The sequence below is a fragment of the Coenobita brevimanus genome, chromosome 94, assembly GCF_032717465.1.
Source record: "Coenobita brevimanus isolate Jiangsu-jjx chromosome 94, ASM3271746v2, whole genome shotgun sequence".
Lineage (NCBI taxonomy): Eukaryota > Metazoa > Arthropoda > Malacostraca > Decapoda > Coenobitidae > Coenobita > Coenobita brevimanus.
Window position 1 is genome coordinate 10,701,578 of NC_137047.1, and position 24,505 is coordinate 10,726,082.

The 24,505-nt window shown below is 40.4% G+C and overlaps 1 protein-coding gene across 1 annotated transcript in view; it reads right to left on the minus strand.

Moving 5' to 3' along the window:
- Positions 1-24,505, minus strand: part of LOC145412782 (inositol-tetrakisphosphate 1-kinase-like) — a 72,466-nt gene that overhangs the window by 44,719 nt on the left and 3,242 nt on the right. The window contains exons 2-6 of the mRNA XM_080282561.1: positions 18,461-18,567; positions 18,200-18,224; positions 13,871-13,969; positions 11,557-11,698; positions 5,489-5,584 (exon numbers count right to left, since the gene is read on the minus strand). Of these exons, the coding sequence (XP_080138687.1) occupies positions 5,489-5,584; positions 11,557-11,698; positions 13,871-13,969; positions 18,200-18,224; positions 18,461-18,558 (460 nt within the window). The 5' untranslated portion in view covers positions 18,559-18,567. The remainder of the gene's footprint in view (positions 1-5,488; positions 5,585-11,556; positions 11,699-13,870; positions 13,970-18,199; positions 18,225-18,460; positions 18,568-24,505) is intronic.

Consider the following 24,505-nt stretch of genomic DNA (forward strand, 5'->3'; position numbering starts at 1 on the left):
ATTTGTATAACAATTTTAAACACTTCAAATACTGTACTGTGCACTTTATACATCTTAATTTTTACAATTTTACAAACTAAAGATGCTCACTTTGTATATTTCACTTACCACTTGTCACCTTCGAGTAGTATATCAGGAACTTCCAGGGAAATGATGTGGGTCAGACTGAAGACAGAGCACAGGGGACAATAGTGATGCTGCCAGCCCACCACCAACCAACGCACGAACACACAAACCATGCGGACAGTATGGCCACCCCACCCTGAGGTTAGGCAGTCCGGACTGTTCCTAGCTTTTTCAGAGTTTTCCTGATGTATAAAAAATAATTCGGTCAGCTCTTTGACTCCAAAAAAAGCGAATTCCGCTCTACTGAAGTCCGTTGTAGTGAGGTCATACTGTACTATTTTCGTCCACTATGGTCGGCAAAAAAATAAAATAATTTATTACTGTAGTACAGATCTGTTGGGCTAGTACGGATCAGTCATGCAAAGTGGGCCAAATCCGAGGAGTTCTTCTCTAGTAGTCGTGTTGTGTCCAGAACTATTACCCGCCGGGCGTGGGAAGATAGCCAACACCGAGGAATGTTTCCCTTGTACAGTACTGCAGCGCCAGTCCAGTATGCCTTCCTCGTGACTCATGATGTGTGCCAGCAAAATTGCAGTATTGCACTTCCCCCAAGTGTGTGACTATGAGGGATTTATGAGGAAGGTTGAGGCAGAGAGGCCTCATCAGGATCCTGAAGGCCCTCCTCCGGGGGAGCAGCAGGATCTCCCACAGCCTCAGAAACCCCTCCCCCTTTCTCCCCAAACCCATCACCACTCACCTTAACCCCTCCTGTCTGGCAGATGTTGTTGTGATCGCTCCCCACAGCCGGGCATTCCCAACGGAAATCGACAAAATTATCTATCTTTAAACCTTCATATCTCTGTTAATACTTAACCAATTATAACAAACTAGGTCTCACATTACTCACAAATCCTTCGACTTCACGTTGATGGCATCAGATGGTCCCTGAAGTGCAGGTAGGGAGAGTGAGTGAGTGGGGAATGAGGGCAATTTTTGGCGTTTTTTTGCCGGTGTCTGTATGCATGGCGGAGGTTCGGTGACACAACAAAGACTTACACTAGCCCACCACACTGATATCACTTCGATGACACTTCCAGGAGACCAAAATCCACTACAAACATTGTTTCTGTGAATATTTTTCCATAATCAGTTTTACTGGGTGAATGAATAACAGCCACAATAGCAACGACCATGAACTCTGGATGCTCATCTCTTTCCGCGTTACAGACAGACAGACACTCGCCCGCTTTCTCTCACTCTCTCTCTCTCACAAACACAGACACACACACACACACACACACACACACTCATCAGAAAAAGAGAAGGACCTAGGTATGATTGTCAATAACAGACCATCTCCGTCTGACCACATCAGTGACAAGGTACGGAACATGTACACACTGCTTGCAAATATGAGAATAGCGTTTACATACATAAATGAAGACATGCTAAGAAAGATAATAATATCATTCATCAGACCAACCCTGGAGTATGCATCAGTAGTCTGGAGTCCTCATCTCAAAAAACACAGACAAGATTGAAAAAGTTCAAAGGGCAGTTATAAGATGGGTACCAAGCTTAAGGGATCTAAGCTACGAATAAAGACTAAATAAACTGAATCTAACAACACTACAGGAGAGAAGGAAAAGAGGTGACATGATAATGCTATATAAGTGCATCTCAGGGAAGGAGAAAATAGACATAAATGATTACTTAACGTATGGGGAAGCATCAGCAAGAGGACACTGCAAAGAACTGCATAAAAAGAGAGGTGATAAAGATGTAAGGAAATTTAGTTTCCCAAATAGAGCAACTGATCAGTGGAATGCACTACTGAATGAAATAGTGTGTGCCAAAACAATTCACAAATTTAAGGATATGTACGATAAATATGGTTTAAGACACGGGACAGTACGAGCTTGACTCATTCCTGTAAAGATACAATTAGGTAAGAACATGCACGCACGCATGCACGCATGCACACATGCATGCGCACACACACACACACACACACACACACACACACACACACACACACGGAAATGTATGTTTGGCTAGGATTGTTGCTCGATTCTGGCATTGGTGAGCGAGTAGAAGTCTGGGTATTACAACTACTATAAATAATACTATTACTACTAAAAGTACAACAACTAATGATACTAAAACTACCACTACTGCAAGTACTACTACCACTACCACAACTACTACTATTACAACCACCACTTCTACTACTATTACTACCATACCTACAACACATACAACCACTACTACTACCACAAGTACTACTACAAAAAAAAAAAAAAAGTGAACCAGGTACCAGTAGTCATTTAAGTACTGCCCACAAACAGAAATACCACTATGACTTTCACTTTCCATTAAGTTATACTTTTTCATCATAAGAAATATGTATAAACAAATGCTTTCAGTATAAAATAAGGCAATGACCTGATAACGACACAACTTTGTTTTCATTATTCACATAAATATATGCACAGCAGTGAAATAATTTTTTCTAATTACACAAAAAACATACCAGTATGTACAAAACCAACACTAACTTATATATAACACCCAGATGCCTTACAGACAGACAGACAGACTCTATCTCTCTCTCTCTCTCTCTCACACACACACACACACACACACACACACACACACACACACACACACACACACACACACACACAAGGATATGTATGTTTGGCTTGCATTCACTCGATTCTGGCACCACTGTGCGACCAGATGTGTGGTATTACAACTACCACGAAATAATAATACTATTAATACAACTACTACTCATACAACTACCACTACTACAACTACTACTAATACTACAACTACCATTACAACTGCTGCAACTACTACTACTACAACTACCACCACCACTACTACTACTACTACCACCACCACTATTACTACAAATAATACCACTACTACTACAACTGCTACCATTACTACTACGTAAAGCCCAAAAGAAAGTACTGTATTGTGAACAAAATAGTTATACATGTAATCCATGATCGAAAATACTGTATGCTCCACTATAACAATTTTTTTTCCTCATAAAAATACACACACAAAAGTTTTCAAAAAAAAAAAAAAGGCACTGATTTCATCATGATATACTTCTGCTTCCAATACTCCCATGAATAGAGAGGGGTCATGCGAGGATAGACACAACTCGTTTCATCCTCCCTTCTCCCTCCCTCCTCCACCTCCTCCCTTTTCTCCACTCCCTACCTCCTCTTCCATCTCCTTACCCTTGCCAATATCCCCCTCTCCAGGATCGTCAGTACCCTCTGAACCATTCCCATCATCGGAAATAGCAGATGAATGTCCAGGGGGAAATTATGTGTGCACAGTGGAGGACTCACGTAATCCACCCTCCTCACACGACGCATAAATATCGACACTCATTATGGCAGTTGCTTTCTTTAGAGGAAGTCACTTTCTCCACTCACAATTGGCAATAATGTCACCTCAAGTTCTCTCCCTATCACACATCAATAAGGCCTTTTCTTTTCTGGCCTTTGGACTTCATTACTGTTATTGTCGGCGGCTGCTGGCACTCGGCCAAGGATCCGGACACAGGGAAAACTTTTTGCATACATCTATCTGTTACAGAGGTACACAGGCGACTGAGCTTAGCTCAGATGCGTACAGGAGGGCTGCCAGTGGCTGCATGTGGGCTGCATGTGGTGGAAATAACCCACGTAATACTCAAAAAATGCCGGGAAACACTAAATCATGTATGCATGCACCCCGGATGGCCCCTGGAGGACATGTAAACATGTCATTCAGACAGGATGGGTTAAAGGTTGGTAAAAATCTTAGTTGTGCAAAATGTAGTTAAGAAGAATTTTGGGGGGACTTTTTCAAGACTTGTCTGACATTATTTATTTTTCCCATAAGGTCTGTTGTTTTTCCAGTATAGATTTAGTCCAGTACGGTAGTACCGTCTGAAAAAAATACAGTACTGGACGCGAGGATATTGTATATCGTGAATTTAAGCAATAAAATATTCAAAACTCACTTATCACCTGTTTCAATCATATGAGTATAACAATACAGTATGACCTCATTACAACAGAATTCACTAGACAGGAATTCGCTTTTCTCGGAGTCAAGGAGCCGACGGGAATTATTTCTTATATTTCAGGAAAACTTCAAAAAAGCTAGAAGCAATCTGGACTGCCTAACCTCAGGCTGGGGTGGACATATCATCCGCACAGTTTGTGTGTTGGTGTGTCAGTTGGTGGTGGGCTGGTGGCGTCATTATTGTTCCCCCTTGCTCTGGCCTCAGTATGAACCACATCATTTCCCCCCACATCATTTCCCTGGATGTCCCTGACATGCTGCACAAGGGTGATGAGTGATAAATAAAATATACAAAATGAACATCTTTAGTCTGAACGATCGTAAATAATACGGTGCATAAGGTGCACAGTACAGTATTTGAAAAGTGTTTAAAATTAAGTTATACCAATAAAGTACTTTCTAAATGGTAAGAAATTAGAGAAGGGGTCTGCATTATTATTAATATTAATATATATTCAAGACACCAAACATTAATCACATGGCGAGCGGTTTGTGTGTTCGTGTGTCAGTAGGTGGTGGGCTGGCGGCGTCACTGCTGCTCCCCCATGCTCTGCCTCAGTCAACCCATACCATTTCCCCCAGCTCTGCCTCAGTCAACTCTATCATTTCCCCCAACATCATTTCCCTGGAAGTCCCTGATATACTGCTCGAGAGTGACATGTTATAAGTGAAATATACAGACAAAGTGAACATCTTTAGTCTGTAAGATCGTAAAAAATGACGTGTATAAAGAGTACAGCACAGTATTTGAAAAATGCTTAAAATCAAGTACACCACACGACATGCAAGGTAGAACTTGCACCTCCAATTCCCATCCATGATTAATCTCCTGCCAGTGAAGACAATCAAGTGGATAATTCACTGTTCCTTGACAATGACCCTGAAGATAATGGGTTATGATTTATATATATTTATATATATATATATATATATATATATATTTTTTTTTTACGAATATTTTTCTACAGCAAGATGTAAGATTTTTGGTTTTTGCCTAACTTCAACTTATCATTTTGAGTTTTTATTTGCTTTGTTTTACTTTTTTAAACATACTATGATAAAATTCAACTATCCAGCTTTAAAATGACACCAAAACCAACACTCTACCATGAAGTGTATTTACACAGAGCGATCAAACAAAACTATTGCAGCACGAAAATGTGGATCAGCGTGAGAGTGTCTGACTCTAGCACAGACATAATCTGCTTGGCCCAGAAACCTGATAGGGTCAATGGTCCTTTATGTTACAATTGGTCAATCAATTAGCAATTTATGCATACTAAAAAATTAATAAACTAATGAAAGATACATTCAAGCTTCTTACCAACTGGGAAAGTAACATTTGCATCCTGTATCAGCTTTCTATTTTGCTGAACATCCTTCATAGACAGTTCCACAAATGTGGGAGTAAACACCTTGTCTGCAAGACAAAAAATATATATATATATATATGATATATTCAGCGAAATCTCAACCTGAAATCATGAGTCCTGTAAATCCCAATTTATATACACACAAAAGATATATATATCCTTACATAAGTTATACAGTACCACATCATTTTCCAAAAGCTAAAATAACAAATTCAGTAAACCAGCAATTGCTTCTTAAACACAAAGGATTTATCTACATTTCTGGATTAAACAATGTACCTACTTATAAAGCTTATATTACATTTTAGCTACTGACTGCATGGGAATATCTAATAGCTCAGGATATCTTTCATTCTACAGGTCCTTTCATTCAATTTGTTTTAACTGCGTACAGGGGTACTGCTCTGCAAGAACTTACCACAGTACTTTTTTGTCAGAAAAGGCTATGAAAAATGAATAACTGAAGCAAACAACATGGTCTTAGGAACCAATCCACTGCTTATTAGGCAAGGAATTTTATCAGCATAGATATATGCTATTCCTTAATAAAAACTTAGCTTTATGTCCGCCTAGAAAGCTGGAGGAGGTTATGTATCCACCTATATTTGTCAGTTTGTTTGTCCACACAATATCTCCAAAACTTCTCAATGAATTTCAATGAAATTTTGTGGAAGGGTGGGCCATGGGCCAAGGAAGAATTGACTACATTTGGAGGCGGATCTGGATTAGGATCCAGAGTTTCCCACAGAAGGTCTCCTAATGTTCTCAATGAATTTCAATGAAATTTTGTGAAAGGGTGGGCCATGGGCCAAGAAAGAACTGATCATACGCCAGAAGCAATAGCTCAAATTCGAAGGGAAGCTGGAAACAAGTTCGAGAAAGCTGATTTTTTCAAGAAAGCTACTTGGAAGCATGCCAAGCTGAAATCCACAAACATTATAAACATTCCACATCAGCTAACCGTGTGGGACAAAAATCCAAGATGGATGCCAACAGCATGGGAAACTTATATTGCTTTGGAACCAGAAGTCACTGATGGCCATGTAATACCTTTTTTAAAGGGAATTGGGGATAAGAAAGCCATTTTTGCCATTATTTCAATGATTCATTAACATACGTTCAATATACGATCAAGGTAATTTACTATTTTAATCCCTAAGTGCGAGGTGACTGTTATATCTGACGCAAAATTGATGGATCAGGGGCACCGGAGGAAGGCTATTGATGCAAGTGTTTTCACGTCACACTTTGAAGTGGCTGCCACTTGATCTTGTCACCAAAGGGTGGGGAGGGAGTCCCTCCACAGCACACAGGTGAGAGTCAGTTTGTCCCGTGCTTTGCCGGGCATACAATGATGTCTTCAGGTTCCTATTTGTCTGATTCCGTCCGCACCGCCTGTAGCCAATTGTATCATCCACTCCTGCCAAGCTTCTTTCTAAGGATACTAGAAAAGGGCCCAGTGATAGTGCCATAAGGCATGCCACCCCACTCCTCTCAGCTTGATCTTGCATACCACAATCATATGATCTGACAGATTTTCACATCGTCCTCTCATGGCCTTCGTATCGGCAAACATTCCCAGCATCAACCTCTCTATGAGCACATAATCAGGCTCCTTTCAACACGATCCCTATTTCCTATATATCATGTATATTTATGTGCATCTATGTGTTTGAAATATGAGTTACAAATGTACAACCTCCTTTCCTAATGCATATCTTTCAGTCACTTCCCATTATCATTTTCTCTTGGTACTCCATTATAATAACCCATTATGTCATCCTCAGGACCAGTGCCTACTCTTCCATTCATATCACCCATTTCGATCATTTTATAGCTCCTGGGCAATTCTCCCACAGCTTCATCCAGCTCATCCCAAAACCTGTCTTTCTCTCTCACTCTCTCGTCATCACACAGTGCATATGCTACAGTCACAACCACTTTCACCCTCTCAAACTTGAACTTGACATACATACATCTCATGACGCATTTGTAATCTCTCATTCCACTCTGCCACACCTCATTCATCAACAATGCAAATCTCTCCTCCTTTGCATCTTCCTCACCCATTCATGCTCGAGCTTACACATTTCACACCTTCCCACTCCTCCACTTCACACCCATTTGTCTTTGATTCACACAATGCCCTCATGACATCTCACTCTTGAACACATTCACCACTTCCACCCCCTTGGTCTCCTCATTCACATCTCTCACCTGCTTGGGAGGCCCTCAGGCAGTATTTCTTTGATTTTCCCTGGAATGATTATTGCCTCCATGGCCGGGAGCCATCTGAGTGTATCTCGCACATTACAGAGGTTATTCTCTCGAGCATGGAAGCACACATTCCTTCTCGTATCCTTTGACTAATGCAAAAAAAACCTTGGTCTAACCTTGTTCTAATGCTGTCCACAACAAGGAGAGGACCTAAAAAAGGTACTGGAGCCAACCCATCCCTGAATCACATCTTTTTACGTTTCTACCCAGAATCGTGCTAAGTCTGTTCTTCGCTTTGCTAAAAATTATTTCATCCATACTAAATGCTCTCAACTCTCCGACTTGAATTCCTCCTGCTCCTTCTGTCACCTTGCCAAAAACATTTCCAACAACTTAGCTCATTATCCCTCCCTCCTCTTTCCTACTCTGATGGCTTTGTAGCTATTTCTTCTATTGATAAAGCAGATCTCTTCACTCAGACTTTCTCCTCCAATTCCATCTTAGATGAATCCACTGCTGTTCCTCCATCCCTTCTCCCCTCTGACTTCCTCATGGCTGATGTTAAAATTTCTTCAGCTGATGCATTTTCTGCCATCACTGGACTCAACACTAACAAGGCATATGGGCCTGATGGGGTCCCTCCTGTTGTCCTCAAGACCTGTGCTTCTGTGCTTACACCCTGCCTAGGTCAACCCTTTGGCTTTTGTCTAACAACTTGTACCTATCCTTCTTACTGGATGTTTGCTCTCATTCAGCCAATCCCAAAGAAGGGTGACCATTCCCAACCCTCTAACTATCACCCAATTGCTTTAAAGTCCTGTGTCTCAAAAGTTTTAGAGTCTATTCTTAACAGAAAAATTTTAAAGCATCTTTCCTATCACAACCTTCTTTCTGATCGTCAGGATGGGTTCTGTCAGGGATGCTTCACTGGCAACTTTCTCACCTACCTTTCAGACTCCTGGTCATCCTCCTTTCGGGAGTTTGGCAAAAGCTTTGCCATTGCACCTGACATCTCAAAGGCTTTTGATTGAGTCTGGCATAAATCTTTAATTTCCAAACTACCCTCATACTGTTTCTATCCTTCTATCTGTGCCTTCATCTATAGCTTCCTTTCTGGTTGTTCTATAGTTGCTGTTGTAGACGGCTACCATTCTTCTCCTCGGTCTATCAACGGTGGTGTTCCTCAGGGCTGCCCTATCACCAACTCTCTTCCTTTTATTCATCAACGACCTTCTAAGCTGTACATCTAACCCTATCCACTCATACTAAGATGATTCCACCCTTCACCTTTCCATTTGGTTCCCGCAATGTCCATCTCAGCAGTTACTTCAATAAACATGGGATGAGGTTACGGCACACCTAATGTCTGACTTGGCTCATATCTCTGACTGGGGTAAAAATAATCTTCTTGTTTTTAATGCATCAAAGACTCATTTCTTACACCTATCAACCCGACAAATTCTTCCACAGGAGTACCCACTTATGTTTAATAGTATCCAGCTCGATCCTGCATCATCCTTAACCCCTAAAATGCTAACAGGATCGATCCATCCTTTTTCAGGATTGTGCAAGACACTGAATGTGATCGACAGAGGGGCTTTTGGGAATAACTGTGGACACTAGGCTCCATCCCGATTGTGACATATACTGAAGCCAACCATTGAGAACTAAGTCCTGAGTAGGGGGGTGGGGTCAGCATTGTCATTTTGGGGTACAGTTTACTAAGTCTGTTTTTTTCCAGAATTATACTTGACGATATTCAGATCTGATTTGTGCCTTCAAGTACCTCTATATAAACCCATACACAAAAACATGCTACTTTCGATCCGCTTTCATAACACATAGGGGTTCTTTTTCCGTGAAATGTTTGTTGTATGATATTTTTGAACATCTGAGCTAATTTTTCCCACTTTTAACTCCGAAAATTGGGAAGTGTGGGTTACGCCCCTATGGTCCTGGGTGCCTCATATATATATATATATATATATATATATATATATATATATATATACCCATCCATCATCCAATCCTACATTGCCCCAGGAGAAGCGTAGCAGCACAGGGCTAGGCAAGTTGGTCCTGACATTTGAGAGGACAGTGACCAGCCTCACTCATACCTGAGTGGCATAACGTGAGCAATAAGCCCCAACCACCCCCTGGATATAAACCTCCACCGGCTCAATCTGACTGGATTGCTGTAATTACACACTAAACCACCAGGTGCCATAATCTGGTTATATGGTTACCACCCTGCATAGTAAATGGTTTTCAGGTGTACAGAAAACCACTTGGCTTGTCACTCAGTGTAGTCACCCACAGGTAGAAGGAAGAGGAAAGAATGAAATAAAGAGAGACAGAAGAGGGAGTGTAAAGTCACTCGCAGGCACAAGGATGACGAAAGATGAAGAAAAGAAAACAGAAGAGGAAGGAAGAAGAGGAAAGGGCAGACACTTAAGAGCAGCATTACATCGAGTGAGTGGATGGTGAGCGCTCCAAAACAAATATACATACATACTGTATAAACATATATACATACATATAATATATATATATACTGTATACAGTGGAGTCTCTTTTATCTGAATATCATAGAACTTTCAAGCTTTTGTTTAATTGATTTTTTCGGATAAAAGATACTGTAATAATATGTAGGATACAAGGGAACAGTATTGTACTCACCCATTACTCATTAGTGGTGACGTCTAGCCCACCTCCACCACCAGCACCCCAAAAGCCACTCAACCATCACCAAAACACTTAATACACTGTAATAACTACGTATGTAACCGCACTTCTGTAACTGTAATAGAAACTGTCAACTTAAATAAATCTTCACTCAATTAAACTTAAATAAATCTTCACCAAAATAATTACATAATTCACTCTAAGTAGTTCGAACAAATAAAGTTTTAAACCTAATTGTTTTTTCATATTTTCTGTTTCCTTATTCAATCATTTCCACATCATGTCCCACATCATCCAAATCTTCTGAGGTGGTTGCTGCAGGCAAGGGAGTGGGCAACTCGCTCTAGTGACTAGCGGAGCAACCATAAACTATCGCTAGTGGCGCGAAACAAGCCCGCCGCGTTTGAATTTTCGGATAGATTTCAGATTTTTGCAGTTAATCGAAATGAGAATGTTTTAGTAAAATTAACGGTTAATGGCATATTACGTTAAAAGGATTTTGGATAAAAGAGACTCCATTGTATATATATATATATATATATATATATATATATATATATATATATATTATATATATATACTGTATACGTATATATATATATATATATATATATATATATATATATATATATATATATAGTATATCTATTGCCAGATGCCATAATCCCATAACAGGTGGCATTTGACTGAGTTGTTTTACGGGGAGGGGCACTAACCCTCCACCAACCCACTTTCTGACACGTACGGAGCACATACGGCTTGGTTATATGGTTACCACCCAGCGATGTAAATGGTTTCTTGGCTTACAGGAAACCATTTGTCTTGTCACTCAATGTAAAGCCACCTGTAAAGGAAAGAAAAGCAATAAGAAATGACAGGAAAGATGAGAGAAATAGGAACAGTGGAGGGCAGGCACAGAAAAAGAATGATAAAGACTAAGGAAGAAGTAGGTAGCACTACATCTAGTGAGTGGATGGCGGTCGCCACCACCTACCACTAACTATATATATATATACACACACAGATAGATAGATAGATAGATAAAAATAGTATTCATTTATGTATATTTATTTATTAATACTGTATACTGTATATGAAACACTCATAAAAAACTCACCATCATCCATAAAACATTCATGAAGAAGATCATATGTTTGATTCCTCAAGAGCAGCCTGTGCACACCAGGAAGTGGGTCCATTACAAAGCACTCTGGATGCTTCTCAATATATGATTCAAACATCTTGATTGCTGCTACAGCCTGAAAGAAAACAGTTACCATGCTACATATTAAGAATGAATAATCTGATTTATATATTCTGCTGTTAACTCCTTTGGACTTCAGAATAGCTTTAAATAACTTTTATTTACTTGATGATAATATTAATATTTCTTAATAGAAAACTCTTTAACAAAATAAAAATTTATGACCTAACCAGTAGTAAGGACTGACGGTGAACAAGCTTACCGATGAAAATGCATACTGTATATAAATACTGTGCAATACCCATTAAGGCCAAATTATACAGTACAAATCATAATATAATTTCAAGTATCACCATTATCATCCAAATAAGATGGTGCAAGGTGCAAATACAGTAATCCCTCATTTATGGAGACATAACAGAGCCAAATGCATGTCCAGGTACTGGCAACATCCGAATAATGAACACTATTCCCCTACCATACCCAGACCCTACCTATACCCAACCTCCAACCTACAACTAACCTATTTGTACATTACCTAAGCGTAATTTGACAGTTTTCTGGTCATTGAGGCATATTTAGACATCAAAACGCACAAAGGAATATCCAAAGTACTGCGTCACCAAACATGTACTCGTGGCTTGTGGTCTGTGTTCAATGGTGGTGGTGACTGGGAAAGACTTAGCCTGGTGGTCATGAGATACTGAACAATCGATGGGGATGCATACAGACATTTTGACACTGCTTGTGGTTTACAGTCATATTACCTGGGTGCTGGAGGTTCACTGGGAGTGATCGGATGAGCGCATGGCTTCGTCCATTCAGTACAGGGATGGACGGACATTTTAGCTCTGGTTGTGCGTTACAGACTACTTCCCGCTCATGGCTCAAGCCCAGCGGCCATGACACTGAATGTTTGAACATGTCGGCTGGCCAGCCCAAGTTCTCAGGGACTTTTACGTCTGGATAATAGCAAGTAAATTCAGATAATTGTTTAATAGAGCCAAGGCCCAGCATCTGGATAATTAACACATTCGGATACTGAGCGTCTGGATAAACGAGGGACTAATGTAGTGTTACTGGCAGTGTTGGAAATTAGAGTTTTCTATGATACTTTAACACTGCCTTAGTGTTGACTCACAAGCCTCCCTCACCTCACAAACCTAACCTTCCATGTCTAACATTTAATTCCTTTAACTACTGGTATAATTTTTATTATTCTTGCTATCTCCATACAGTTCTGTTCAACTCAGATGAGACTTTTCAAACTACTGTATAAGGGTTTGATACAACTTTCATTAATTCCTCTGCACTAAGAAATTTCACCTATAACATGAATGCACTCACCTGGAGGTAGCAAAGAATACACCATAAAATTATGGTGCCAGACTGAACAATAAAAAACACTTTACTGGTAATGTGTGTCACTGCACATTACACTGCAGAAATTACAAACGCTTTCTGCAATATTTCAGATTAATTCTATACATTATCCTGAAACATCAAAACTGTACTGTATGACATATTCAATACTGGAGAAAACATTAAAGTCTATCTATCTATCTATTGCCAGACGCCTTAATCCCGTGAGGGGTGGCCACAAACAAATTGCCTCCATGTCACCCTGTTCCCCTCCAATTCACTGCCCTGCTCCCAGCTCACATCCCCCCCTCTCTCATATACCTCTCCATCCCATTCCTCCATCTCATCCTAGGCCTCCCCTTCCCCCTCCCTCCCTTCCTCCACCTCACGCACATACACTCTCCTCATCAGTATCTCACTCTCCATCCTTTCTACATGGCCAAACCACCTCAATGTGAATGGCTCAGTCAGTAAGTTGCTACATCCTCGTACTTACCAACGCTGGTTCAAATCCTCACAGTTTCTGTTAAAAAAAAAAAAGTAGTGGCCTGGGACTCTACTACAGGTGTACTGAGGTCAAACCTAACATTAAAGTTAATTTCATATAATTAACTCAGTTCATCCAAAAATGTATTTTTCTACTACTCTTACCACCATCAGACTTGATTCTGCTTAAAAGGGGAAATTTTGTAGTGACAGAGTTATTGAATGCAATATTTAACCTCTCAAATTCAAAGTCTATCCTGAATTGAGTGAAACTGACTAGGAATACCATGAACAAACTAAAAATTACATCAGACTGTAGAACAGAATACAGTATCAAATTAAGTATACAAAATAACCCAAGTATTGACAAAAACACTACCTTTGGGTCCTGGTTGAGAGCCTGGGCATATAATGCCGTCAGCTTGTGAAGCAGAAGGTCAAATGGCCCCTGGTCCTCCAAAGGAGAACTGATGTTGATCTATATGAACAAACAGTTGTCAGTCATATCATTATTTACAGTATATCGTATACAGTTTCCATCTAAACACAAATCATTCATGAAGTACTGCACTTGGTGTTTTCTACCATTCTCTGGATATTTTTATAACAAGCACCTTGGATATACAAAAGATTATTTAACAAACTCATTACATCAAAGTGGTGTGGACTGATCATCAAACATCTTTAAAAATTTCAAGCTGCAAATACTGTACAGTATAGGCTGTTGTTGCTTTTAACCCCAGTCTGGCAGAGCAGATCCACTGACCACAGATACCCAACTGTTTCTGTGGAGGCCACCTTACAAGTATAATGCTCCTTTATGGTAGACAGCACGTCACCAGGGTTGGACCAGGGTCCTTCCTATGGCAAAATGCACTGAAATATGAGAAGATTTCGCTCCCAGGTGGATGCTACAGCTGCTCCACCCAGGGTGCACAGCACTATCAGCAATACAATACTAATAAGCATGTCAAACACAGTACTGTTCTTAATGTAACGAGCATCTCATTTCAAATTTAGAATAAATCTTGGTAAGCATGGGAGAAACACTATGATACACAGACAGCTTCTTGATTTAATAAGCAATCCCCAGTTCACTGAAAACTCATCAATCTGGTGAGCATAATACTGTCAATCATGTATTTTCTAGAAACCACTGTTGCAGCACTCGGCTCCTTTATCAATCATGTGGTTAGAAAGGTGTTCAATGAAATTAAAAACTACAATTATTTTTCTCGAATCAAAACATTTACTGCTAGTAATATAAGCAATGACATAATGCTTCCAAAGTCTTTGGTAATTTATTTAATTTTTTACTGTACTGCACAATGAATTTTAGCACATCTGCTTAACCTCTTCAATACAATGACATTTTCAATGTAGTCTTGCTACTTCTTGATGATTATAATGAATTTTACTCAGACAGAACCTTTAATCAAGAAGAAACTAATGAAGGCTACATCTAACCTCTGTACTTCAAAATGCCTTTCAGCTGGGGAAAAAAAAAAAAAAATGTGAAGATGGCGCCAGTAAAATACAAAACATGCCATCATAGGGATGGGGGTGAGATAATAGCTGGAAAAAAAAAAAAAAGACTAAACAAAGCTGAGAACATTAAGTAGGCTTGAGAAACAATTCAGTCTTGAGACTGAACTCTGCATTATTAAACCATGGTACATGAATACAGTAGTACTATATGCTGTATAATGTACAGTACAAGCTGGGAATACTTTATTGTGAATTTGCCCTGGCTTGTTTTGATATTTACATTTATTTATTTATATTCTATACACATGCCCCACCTTGCATTTTAATAATGTTTCTGCAGCCAAGTTATATAAATGTCCCTCAATTGCCTCCCTATCCTTTGAGAGGAGGATGGTAGACTGGAATAAACGGCAAATTCACCCTGCAGTCCACTGGATTTACATTCAGATGAGACTGGGATCACAAAAACAACAACATCTGTTATGCTTACATTTTTACAATTTACTAATTTCAGTTTTTTTTCCACCTTGGAATTCAATAACATTATTAGGGCAAGGCACAGGTAAGAATCAATCCTTGAGTCAAATAACATAATTTATTTATTTATTCTTGCTCTCAGCAGACATTTTACTTGGACCTGGAAAGACTTTCAAACCTATGCAGTCGGTTATGGCCTTCATTAGCCCCAGCAAAACAAGATGCCTTTCCTCAGCTGAACATAATCATCTGGAAGCAGCAAGCATCCTGATTCATGGGTCTGTTTAAGCTAACCTTTTCAACACATACATATATACAGTCCCAGTTGTACTGAAAGAGTTGTAATACACTGGAACATCTGGATTAAAACACGGACTGCCTGTTCTTTGTAAATTTTCCCAGAAAAAATACCATACTGTACTACATAGTCATTTCACATTCAGAACTGAGATTTCCCTTAAAATAAATTTACTGTACAGCCTACTGGCAAAATCTTGCTAACCTGTAAGTCATGACCTGTTTTCATAAAAAAAAAAAAATAAATAAAAAAAATAAAAATAAAATAAAATAAATCCTAGGAGTTACTCTTTCCTGAGAAGTTTCTAAATGTTTCCGCAATTACAAAGCAACCTATAATTAGTAAAAAGGCACTGTAGAAACTGAAATAATGTAGGAAACATACAGCAAACACCCCATGTGCATGGGTTCACGTCCCATATCAGTTCTAATGAGCAATTCTGTTCAAATGAGCTGGATGACTCCTACAGTGAACAGGAACTTTGGAGACTGGTTCAGTCAGTGGCATAACACTCTGACAGTAAATATACACTGGTAGTAAACTAGTCAACTGATGGCTGTTAAGAAAAAAGGTGACTCATTATGATGTCTTAGTGAATGGAGATAAGACAAACTGGTGAAGGTGTAATAACAGATTAATGAGGTAAAGAAAGTGGAGAGTCAAGTGACTAAAGGAATAAAGGAAATCAATGCAATAAAGGTCTTGATACAAAATATAAGCCTAAATACAGAAGCTACTAGAAAACTGCAAGAAGGGGTGTGTCCACATAGAAATGTCTGTGTAAAATTATGGAATGTAACAAGTGAGAAGTCAACAGTGTTAGCGGAAATAGGACTGTTAAGGAGTATGTGTGAGTTCCAGAGCTTAAAATAGATGGCTGTGGTGAGGCTCATCTGGACATGAACCCAGTGGATTGCAGGAAACCAGCCACTTCAGCCAGTCACTCTCAAGAGATCTTATTGAGGTTATGCTTAGGGATTGTCTGTGTTGTGAAGGTGACAAGTATGAGGTGAACAGATGTTGTAGTCTGTGTGGAGGGGCTGCATTACCTTAAGGGTATGGCAGATAATTTGCAAGATGTATTTTGTGTTGGTACCAAAGTAGGGATGGTGGTAGGTGATGGTCACCATTATCTACTCACCTGATGTAGTGCTGTCTACTTCTTCCTTCCCATTTCTCATGCTGTCTCTGCCTTTCTCTCTTCCTACTTCTTTCTTTCCTCCCTGTCACTTTTTATTACTCTTCTTTCCACTTCAGGGGGCTCCAAACTGAGTGATAAACCTAATGGTTTCTTTTAACTCAGGAAAACCATTTACAACACTGGGTGGTGACCATATACATATAGCCAAATTACATGGTGAAGTGGAACCTGCCATAGTAACCCTGCTAAGTGGCTGAAGAGATTCAAACCTCTACATTTTTCCCCACACCTTGGCAAAGTGAGGGAGTCAGCTGCAATGGAACATTGGTTCACTACACAAAAGAGCCCTGCAGAGGCAGTTATTTGGCTGTGGTTGATGAGTTTGCTCACCCAGTCAAATGGGTTGATCAACAACAACAACTAGGGTAAGGAGAGGAGATGACCATATCTGAGCCACTATGGTGCACTATGTCTCCCATGGAGGGGCAAATTTTGAGGAATGAATACCTGCTGGGGGTTCATAAAAAATGCTGTTTGGATGGCGCCTGGTGGTTTAGTGGGTAATTCAGATGCTCCTATCATGCTAAGGCTCTGTAGGCTTTTATCCAAGGGCTGGTTGGGGTTTACTGCTCCCTTTATCCCACACAGGGCTGCGTGAGGCTGGTCACTCTCATCTTAAACGTCAGGACCAGCTTGCCTGGCCCCAGGTTCCTATGCTCCTCATGGGGCGACATAGGATTGAATGATGGATGGACGGTTGGAAATACTTCAGGAGTTACACTACATAAACTACTATCAATAACCCTCGACAGAGAGTATGATATACAGTAGTGTACTATACAGTAAGTTGTGGACATTTTTACACATATTACCATTTACTATCCTTCATCTACAAACGCTACCACACTACCCTGCTACACAAGTCATCCTAACACCTGAGTTCCACTGCAGGCATAGCTTATGCCCTACCATCCAGTGGCATATTTAACTGATTTATTCTTGCTCCCTCCTGACCATTCCATTGTTTTTTGGACACCTCTTGTAATGACAGTAATTTAAGCTACAATTAACCTTTTGTAGTTTGACAAGTCTTTCTAAAGCTGCATAAAAGAGTTCTGGAGATAGCAAGAATAAAACAAAAAAATATTACTGGACAATGAGGCTTAAAGAAAAATATACTATACATAATACTGGAAAACACACACAGATAAATGGCTGCAGCACAACTCAGCTCAAAAGTTAATAGCCACTTTGTTACGGCAGGGTAAAGGATTTCTCACTTCACACCTCCACCTATACATTACCTTCACCAGCTCTATGCCTCTTCTCCTGGAAAAATACAAATTTCAACTTAATGACAAGTACTTTTGCATAGTACATTAACAAGAGAACAAAAAATATTCAGCATAATACAATAACCCTACTTCATAAGTTTATTACAGCTTAAAGTATGCAGCTCTATGTTTCTGGAGACTAGTCACTCTTCAACACCATATTGCCACAGTAATTGGGAAAAAAAAAAAAAAAAAAAAAAAAAAAAAAAAAAAAAAAAGGTTTACACTCACTTGCATTCTGCTTTCAGTTCAGCAACTCCAAACTTTTGACACTTCTTCTCATTGAACCAGTAACCCACAACCTTAGCTTTCTCTAATGACTGCTGCATCCTGCCCTCCTGAAAAGGTGTAGGGTAAATATTATTAGCATGGTCAACCTGAGGATGTATTTCTAAATCCATTCTTATCTCCCTATGATTTTACTCAATTTAGGAAGAATCTGCGAGGCGGCAGGTGGGCTCCATCTGTACAGGTTTGGGCTAGGATGGGGCTGAGACTTGGATCAATGCCAAAGGGTACAGGGCATTGCAGTTCCAGGCTACCACTTCTGCACAAAAGCGGTTCGTGGAGGGGCCCAAACCTGGAAGTTGCACCCCAGGAGTCTTGACCAACCATTAGGCGCATAATGAACGGGCAGTCACAGGGCCAAGGCACACTTGGAGAGTTCCCCTGAGGCTGCCCTGGTGGGATACCCCAAGGCCACTGCCACAGCCACTGGCCACACCTGGTGGGATACGGTCCCTGATCCCCTGCCTGGGCTTGGGGCTGTGCAAGTAGGCAGGGCTTGTGGTTTCCTTCCACCTTTAATTGCCCAACTATGACCATAATGATGCATTCCTCTCCCAATCAATTAGTTACATAAAGTTTTCGTTGTGATCTGGATTAGCAAATTACATTCTATAGGTCTGGTTATTATAGGTTTAGAATAGGTAAAGTTACATTTGTTTGGAACCTATTAACATTTTACTGGGTACAATAATTGGGATCAGAATGTGATTTGCTAACAGAGATTGCACCACTTCATTATGTGAAAGAACAGTAGCTCCTATTGCCTATCCCCAACCCAAACACCCTCACAACCCTTATACTATGTCTTACGAGGTGCTACCCAAAAGTTCCCAAAATTTGACTAAAGATGGAAAAAAGCCTATGTCAAGCCCTAATTACCACTGTCCCCTTCAAATTAGTCTCCTAGGGTGAGCAGACATCAACCCCACCGCTTCTCCCACGATCACAATGCGTTCTAGAAGTCCTTGAGCATCAGCTTGTTCAAGACCTTCTGCAATTCTCTCCTGGACCTCCTCAATGGTGTCAAACCTTAGTCCTTTCAGCTGGATTTTCATTTTTAGAAAGAGGAAAAAAATCACAGGGGGGCCAAATCAGGTGAATATAGGGGGTAGGGGACAACCGGCATGTTTTTCATGCCAAACACTACTGAAAGGGCTGTGTGTGAGGATGCACCGTCATGGTGAACCACCCCTTTGTTGGTGCGCCACCTGTCTGGACACTTCCACCTCAAGTCGCCAGACAAAATGTGTTGGCAAGTTCCACACGACAGGCTAAACAATGTCACAAACATCATGGAATGTCCTGCAATGTTCGAGGATGGTTGCACTTTTGGCTACATTTTAAGGAGTCAAACTGGTGGAAGGGCGACCAGAACATGCAACATCAACTGTTGACATTTATTCGTTTTTAAAATGCTTAAACCAGTCGTAGGTCTGTGCAACCCACAATGCACTGTGACCAAATGCTTCTTTTAACATTTCATGAGTTTCTCCCACATTCTTCCCGAGTTTCAAACAAAACCCAATGTACACTTACTACTCTTTCACATCCACCATTTTTGAGAAATCAAAATCTACAAACTAACCATAACAACAATAAAAAAACACACACATGCAGCAAATGTATCAACCCTGAACAAAGCCACCTAACACAGTAACAAACAAAGGGTCCGTACACTGCCACCTAGCACCCACAAACTGTACGACAAGTGGATTCCCCCCTGCTTTCAAATTTCCGGAACTTCTGAGCAGCACCATGTATGGATGCAATGGGGATGAGACCTCCAGTGAAAATTAAGAGGCTACGGGCAAAAAATTGGTAAGTAAATAAAAATCTATTTATCTATACCAAATGCCATAATCCCATAAGGGGGGGGGTTGTCTTTGAGTTAACGGTTTTATGGGGAGGGGCACTAACCCTCTGCCAACCCCCCTGTTGGGATGTAGAGAACATGTGTGGGTTGGTTACGGTATATGGTTACCACCCAGCACTGTAAATGGTTTCCTGGCTTACAGGAAACCATTTGGCTTGTCACTCAATGTAAAGCCACCTGAAAAGGGAATAACAATGCTCTTAAACAAGATGTATTATGGACAGCTTTCATTCACTGCATCAACTTTGATGCACAGTTGAGGTGGCAGGACAATAATGTACTGGTAAACACTGAAGTAACAGTACACAAACTCCAATTAAAATTTTATCTTTATAATATCAAAAGTTACTAAGACATGAAAAAGTCATCTGCTTAAATGTACAAGAATAATCTGCACCCTGAAGAGGCTCCAGTTATTTATATACTGTATATACAATACCCTCGCATCTAGTACGCGTTTGTTCAGTACTATTCTTGTCCAGTATGGTCGGCAAAAAAAATAAATAATTTATTACTGTTGTACGAATTTGCTGGGCCAGTACGGATCGGCCGTGCAAAGTGGGCCAAATCTGAGGAGTTCTTCTCTAGTACTGAAGTGCCGCGTCCAGCACTACTACCCGTGAAGGCGTGGGAAGATGGCTGTATTGGACTTCCCCTTGATAACAAAGACGACGATGTGTCAGTGTACGACTATGAGGGATTTATGAGGGAGGTTGAAGCAGAGAGGCCTCCTCAGGATCCTGAAGGCTCTTCTCCAAGGGGTCAGTAGGACCTCCTACAGCCTCAGAAACCCCTTCCCCTTCCCCTCCAAGCCCATCACCACTCACCTTAAAGGTTGGTAAAACCTTAGTTGTGTCAAAACGTAGTTAAGTTGAATTTTCAAAGGATTTTTTCAAGGCTTGTCTGACATTATTAATTTTTCCCATAAGGTGTGCTGTTTGTCCAGTAAGGATTTAGTCCAATATGGTAGTACTGTCTGACAAAAATACTGTACTGGACGCGAGGGTATGGTACAGTAATCGGTGAAGACCCACATGAGATGTGCTACCTAACTTTGCATCTCATTCATACACATCATGAATTACCTGTCTTTTCATCAAGTCCAAACACTGGCAAAGAACCTTGAAGCCAACAATCAGATCAATTATGAATGGCTTATGGAGGTGGTCAAAGTAAGTATACAATACAGTGTAATGGAAAATGTCAAACTTTTAGTCAAAGCAATCACAGGTTAGAATTTGGTGATTTTTGTTTATCCAAAAGCTGTTTTGTTAAACAGTTCTTTGTGTTATCTATGTGGGGTACTCTACACGATAGAATTATCAGGAACTCAAGAAATAATACTCACATCCAGGTGCTATCCCAAGTTAGCACTGAGATGACACTGTTCATCCATTGCGCAGTTCTCACACATTTCAAATTTATGATTGGTTCATTTGGGCAAATGGATTAGAATGGTTGGGAGAGAAAAACAAGAGAGAGTAAAATCTAATTTATTTCTCAAGTGTTTCTGATTATCCCATAAAGTCTTTCTAAGGATGGATTCTGTTTTGTTTTGTTCCATTTTTGAAGGCTCCAACATGCTTGCATGCATTGGCCTTGGTCACCTAATGGTGGCTCTCTATGTTGCTCGATCTCTGGCAGCTTCCCTATTTAGTCCCTTTTCCCTGAGGTCACACTCAGCGACCTCATCCCAGGTCTTTTCAGTCTACCTCTTGCAACCCTACCCCCAACATTAACACTTCTCACTTTCTGCACCCAATTATTATCCCCCATCCTCTCCACATGCCCAAATCATCTCAATCTACCTCTCCCCATCACAACTCCAAGACATTCCAGTCCCATCCTACCCCTCAACTCTTTCATCGTAAACCTAGCGCCCCTGCAGGCCTAGCAATCAGGAATGCACTGCACATCCACCAAATCATTGTCATTTCTGCATGTTTGAGCCTGAGAATATCCTCTTCCTTTACTGCCCTGGTGTCACTACCATACAGCATGACACTCCTAACACATGCAGCATACTATGATCCCTTAGCACAGAAGGGGAGCCCTCTCAATGTTCCCTGAACTTCTTCCAACCACTCCTCATTCTAGCCACTGAGCTAGCTCCAGCCCCACCTCCAGCACATGACATTTCTCCCAAATAATAAAACTCTTCCACAAACTCAAGAGACTCACCAGCAAGGTCTGTGTAGTCCAAATATTTAGAGAAGGGATGAACTTAAGCTCTTTCTCATTCTTTCCTGCCACCCATTCTTACACTTCAAACTATGCATACGGTCAGTACAGTAAAAACAATCACAAAGGAGCTTTTCCTAGCTGAATACCGGTATCAACAGTGATATACTGCCATGCTGATTTTGACTGGAATCTGCAGCCTGTTTTGGTCACAAAATTCAGCCAAGTTTTATACCATTTCGGTTTGCCCATTTAATTCAGTGTTGAGATCGAGTCTACGGTACTTGTATAATGACAACCTTGAATCCTCCACTACATGTACACACAAGAACAACACAGAAATGGATGAGCACATTGCAATCTATGCTGTACTCTTACAGCCACACGAAATGAAATATATAAATGGAGAAAGAAAGAAAGCACCAATGCAGTGCTAAGTAGCAAAATGTGACCTGACTAGCCAATTGTACAAGGTCTATCCTGCCCCCTAAACCCACCGGCCAACCTTTGTTTTTTCTACAGTGCTCTGTCATGATCCCAGTATGCCTTCACCTGGAAATCTAACTAACTGTGATAATCTATTACATAAATATTTAATTCCTAAGCAGTATTTTTGGAGGTGTTATCAATGTCAAATAAAAATCTTCAAAACTGTCTGTACAATATTACCTACAAAGTTTACGGCAGCACTTACTACCCCTACCACTTTACATAATCGAATATAAAACACTTAATCCGTATGCAGACAGTGAATAATTACACCAGAGCCTCAAAGAAAATCACAGATGGTGCATCAGTGGACACCTTGCAAGCTGGCGCTGCTGAGAATCAGCAACACGAAACAAGCAAGTCTGTGTCGCAAACTCTTGGCAACTCTAGCTAAGTTCACATCTAATATGCCCTGAGATGATGATGTCGACAATATTCAGTCAGGATAAATGCCCATACAATTGCACCTTAAGCAGCAACTACAGTACCAGCACCGTACCATAATTCCTCAGTTATCCGGACAGCCACTATCTAGACCATTCATTATCCAGATGCGGTGATCCAGCTGTTCTAAACCAATATTCATATTTTTTTCCATTTTATCAGCATAAAATGCTTGATCCAGGTGGAAATTATGGCCACGTGAACATTTTCGCCAGCCATTTTTTTTCATGTTTTTTAGAGCCGATGTGATTGCTTGCCTGTGGTTGATGGGTCTGGTTGACCACAATTATTGCTTAGCTGTGGTTTATGTTTGCTTGACCAGATAAATATAAGTCTGCTTGATCAGTTAGAGCGGTGTAATACACCAAGAATAAGTGCTGAATGTACTGTAGTGGCCTTTTACAATGGCTTTCAAAGCTGGGATAGGCTATGTACATAAAGGGGGCAGGGAAGAAGTCCACTACCCGGATAGAGCCACTATCCGGGCATGCCTTTGGCTCTATTATGTCAGATAATCGAGGGATTTCTGTAATGATCTATATTTCACCATGATCATATGATAAAGGTAATGCCATCTCCAAAGACATCCTAACCTCTTTGTGCTAGCCCTGCTATGCTGTCCATCAGAAAACTGACAAATGATAGGCTAGGACAGAAGAAAAATATGAAGCAGACCCTCACGTTGCTGCACTCTGATTGACCAGATATTGGATTTAATGAACAATTTGAGGGCCCCCGGACAAACCGTTGCACATACTGGATTCCATCCAGTAAATGGGAAAAACCATGCAGACCTACCAGACACTCTGGGCCCACCGGACACTTTTTTCCATTTAATATGTTACATGAAGCATACGGTATGATACAGGCCTACTGGATCACTTCCCATGTGCAGAGTGACTAAGAATGCAGTTACCAATGCTGGTGGCAGTTTTGACCATCCACATAGGCTAGTCATGAGGAAGTGTTATAACAAGGATGTGAAATTATAGGCCTAGTTA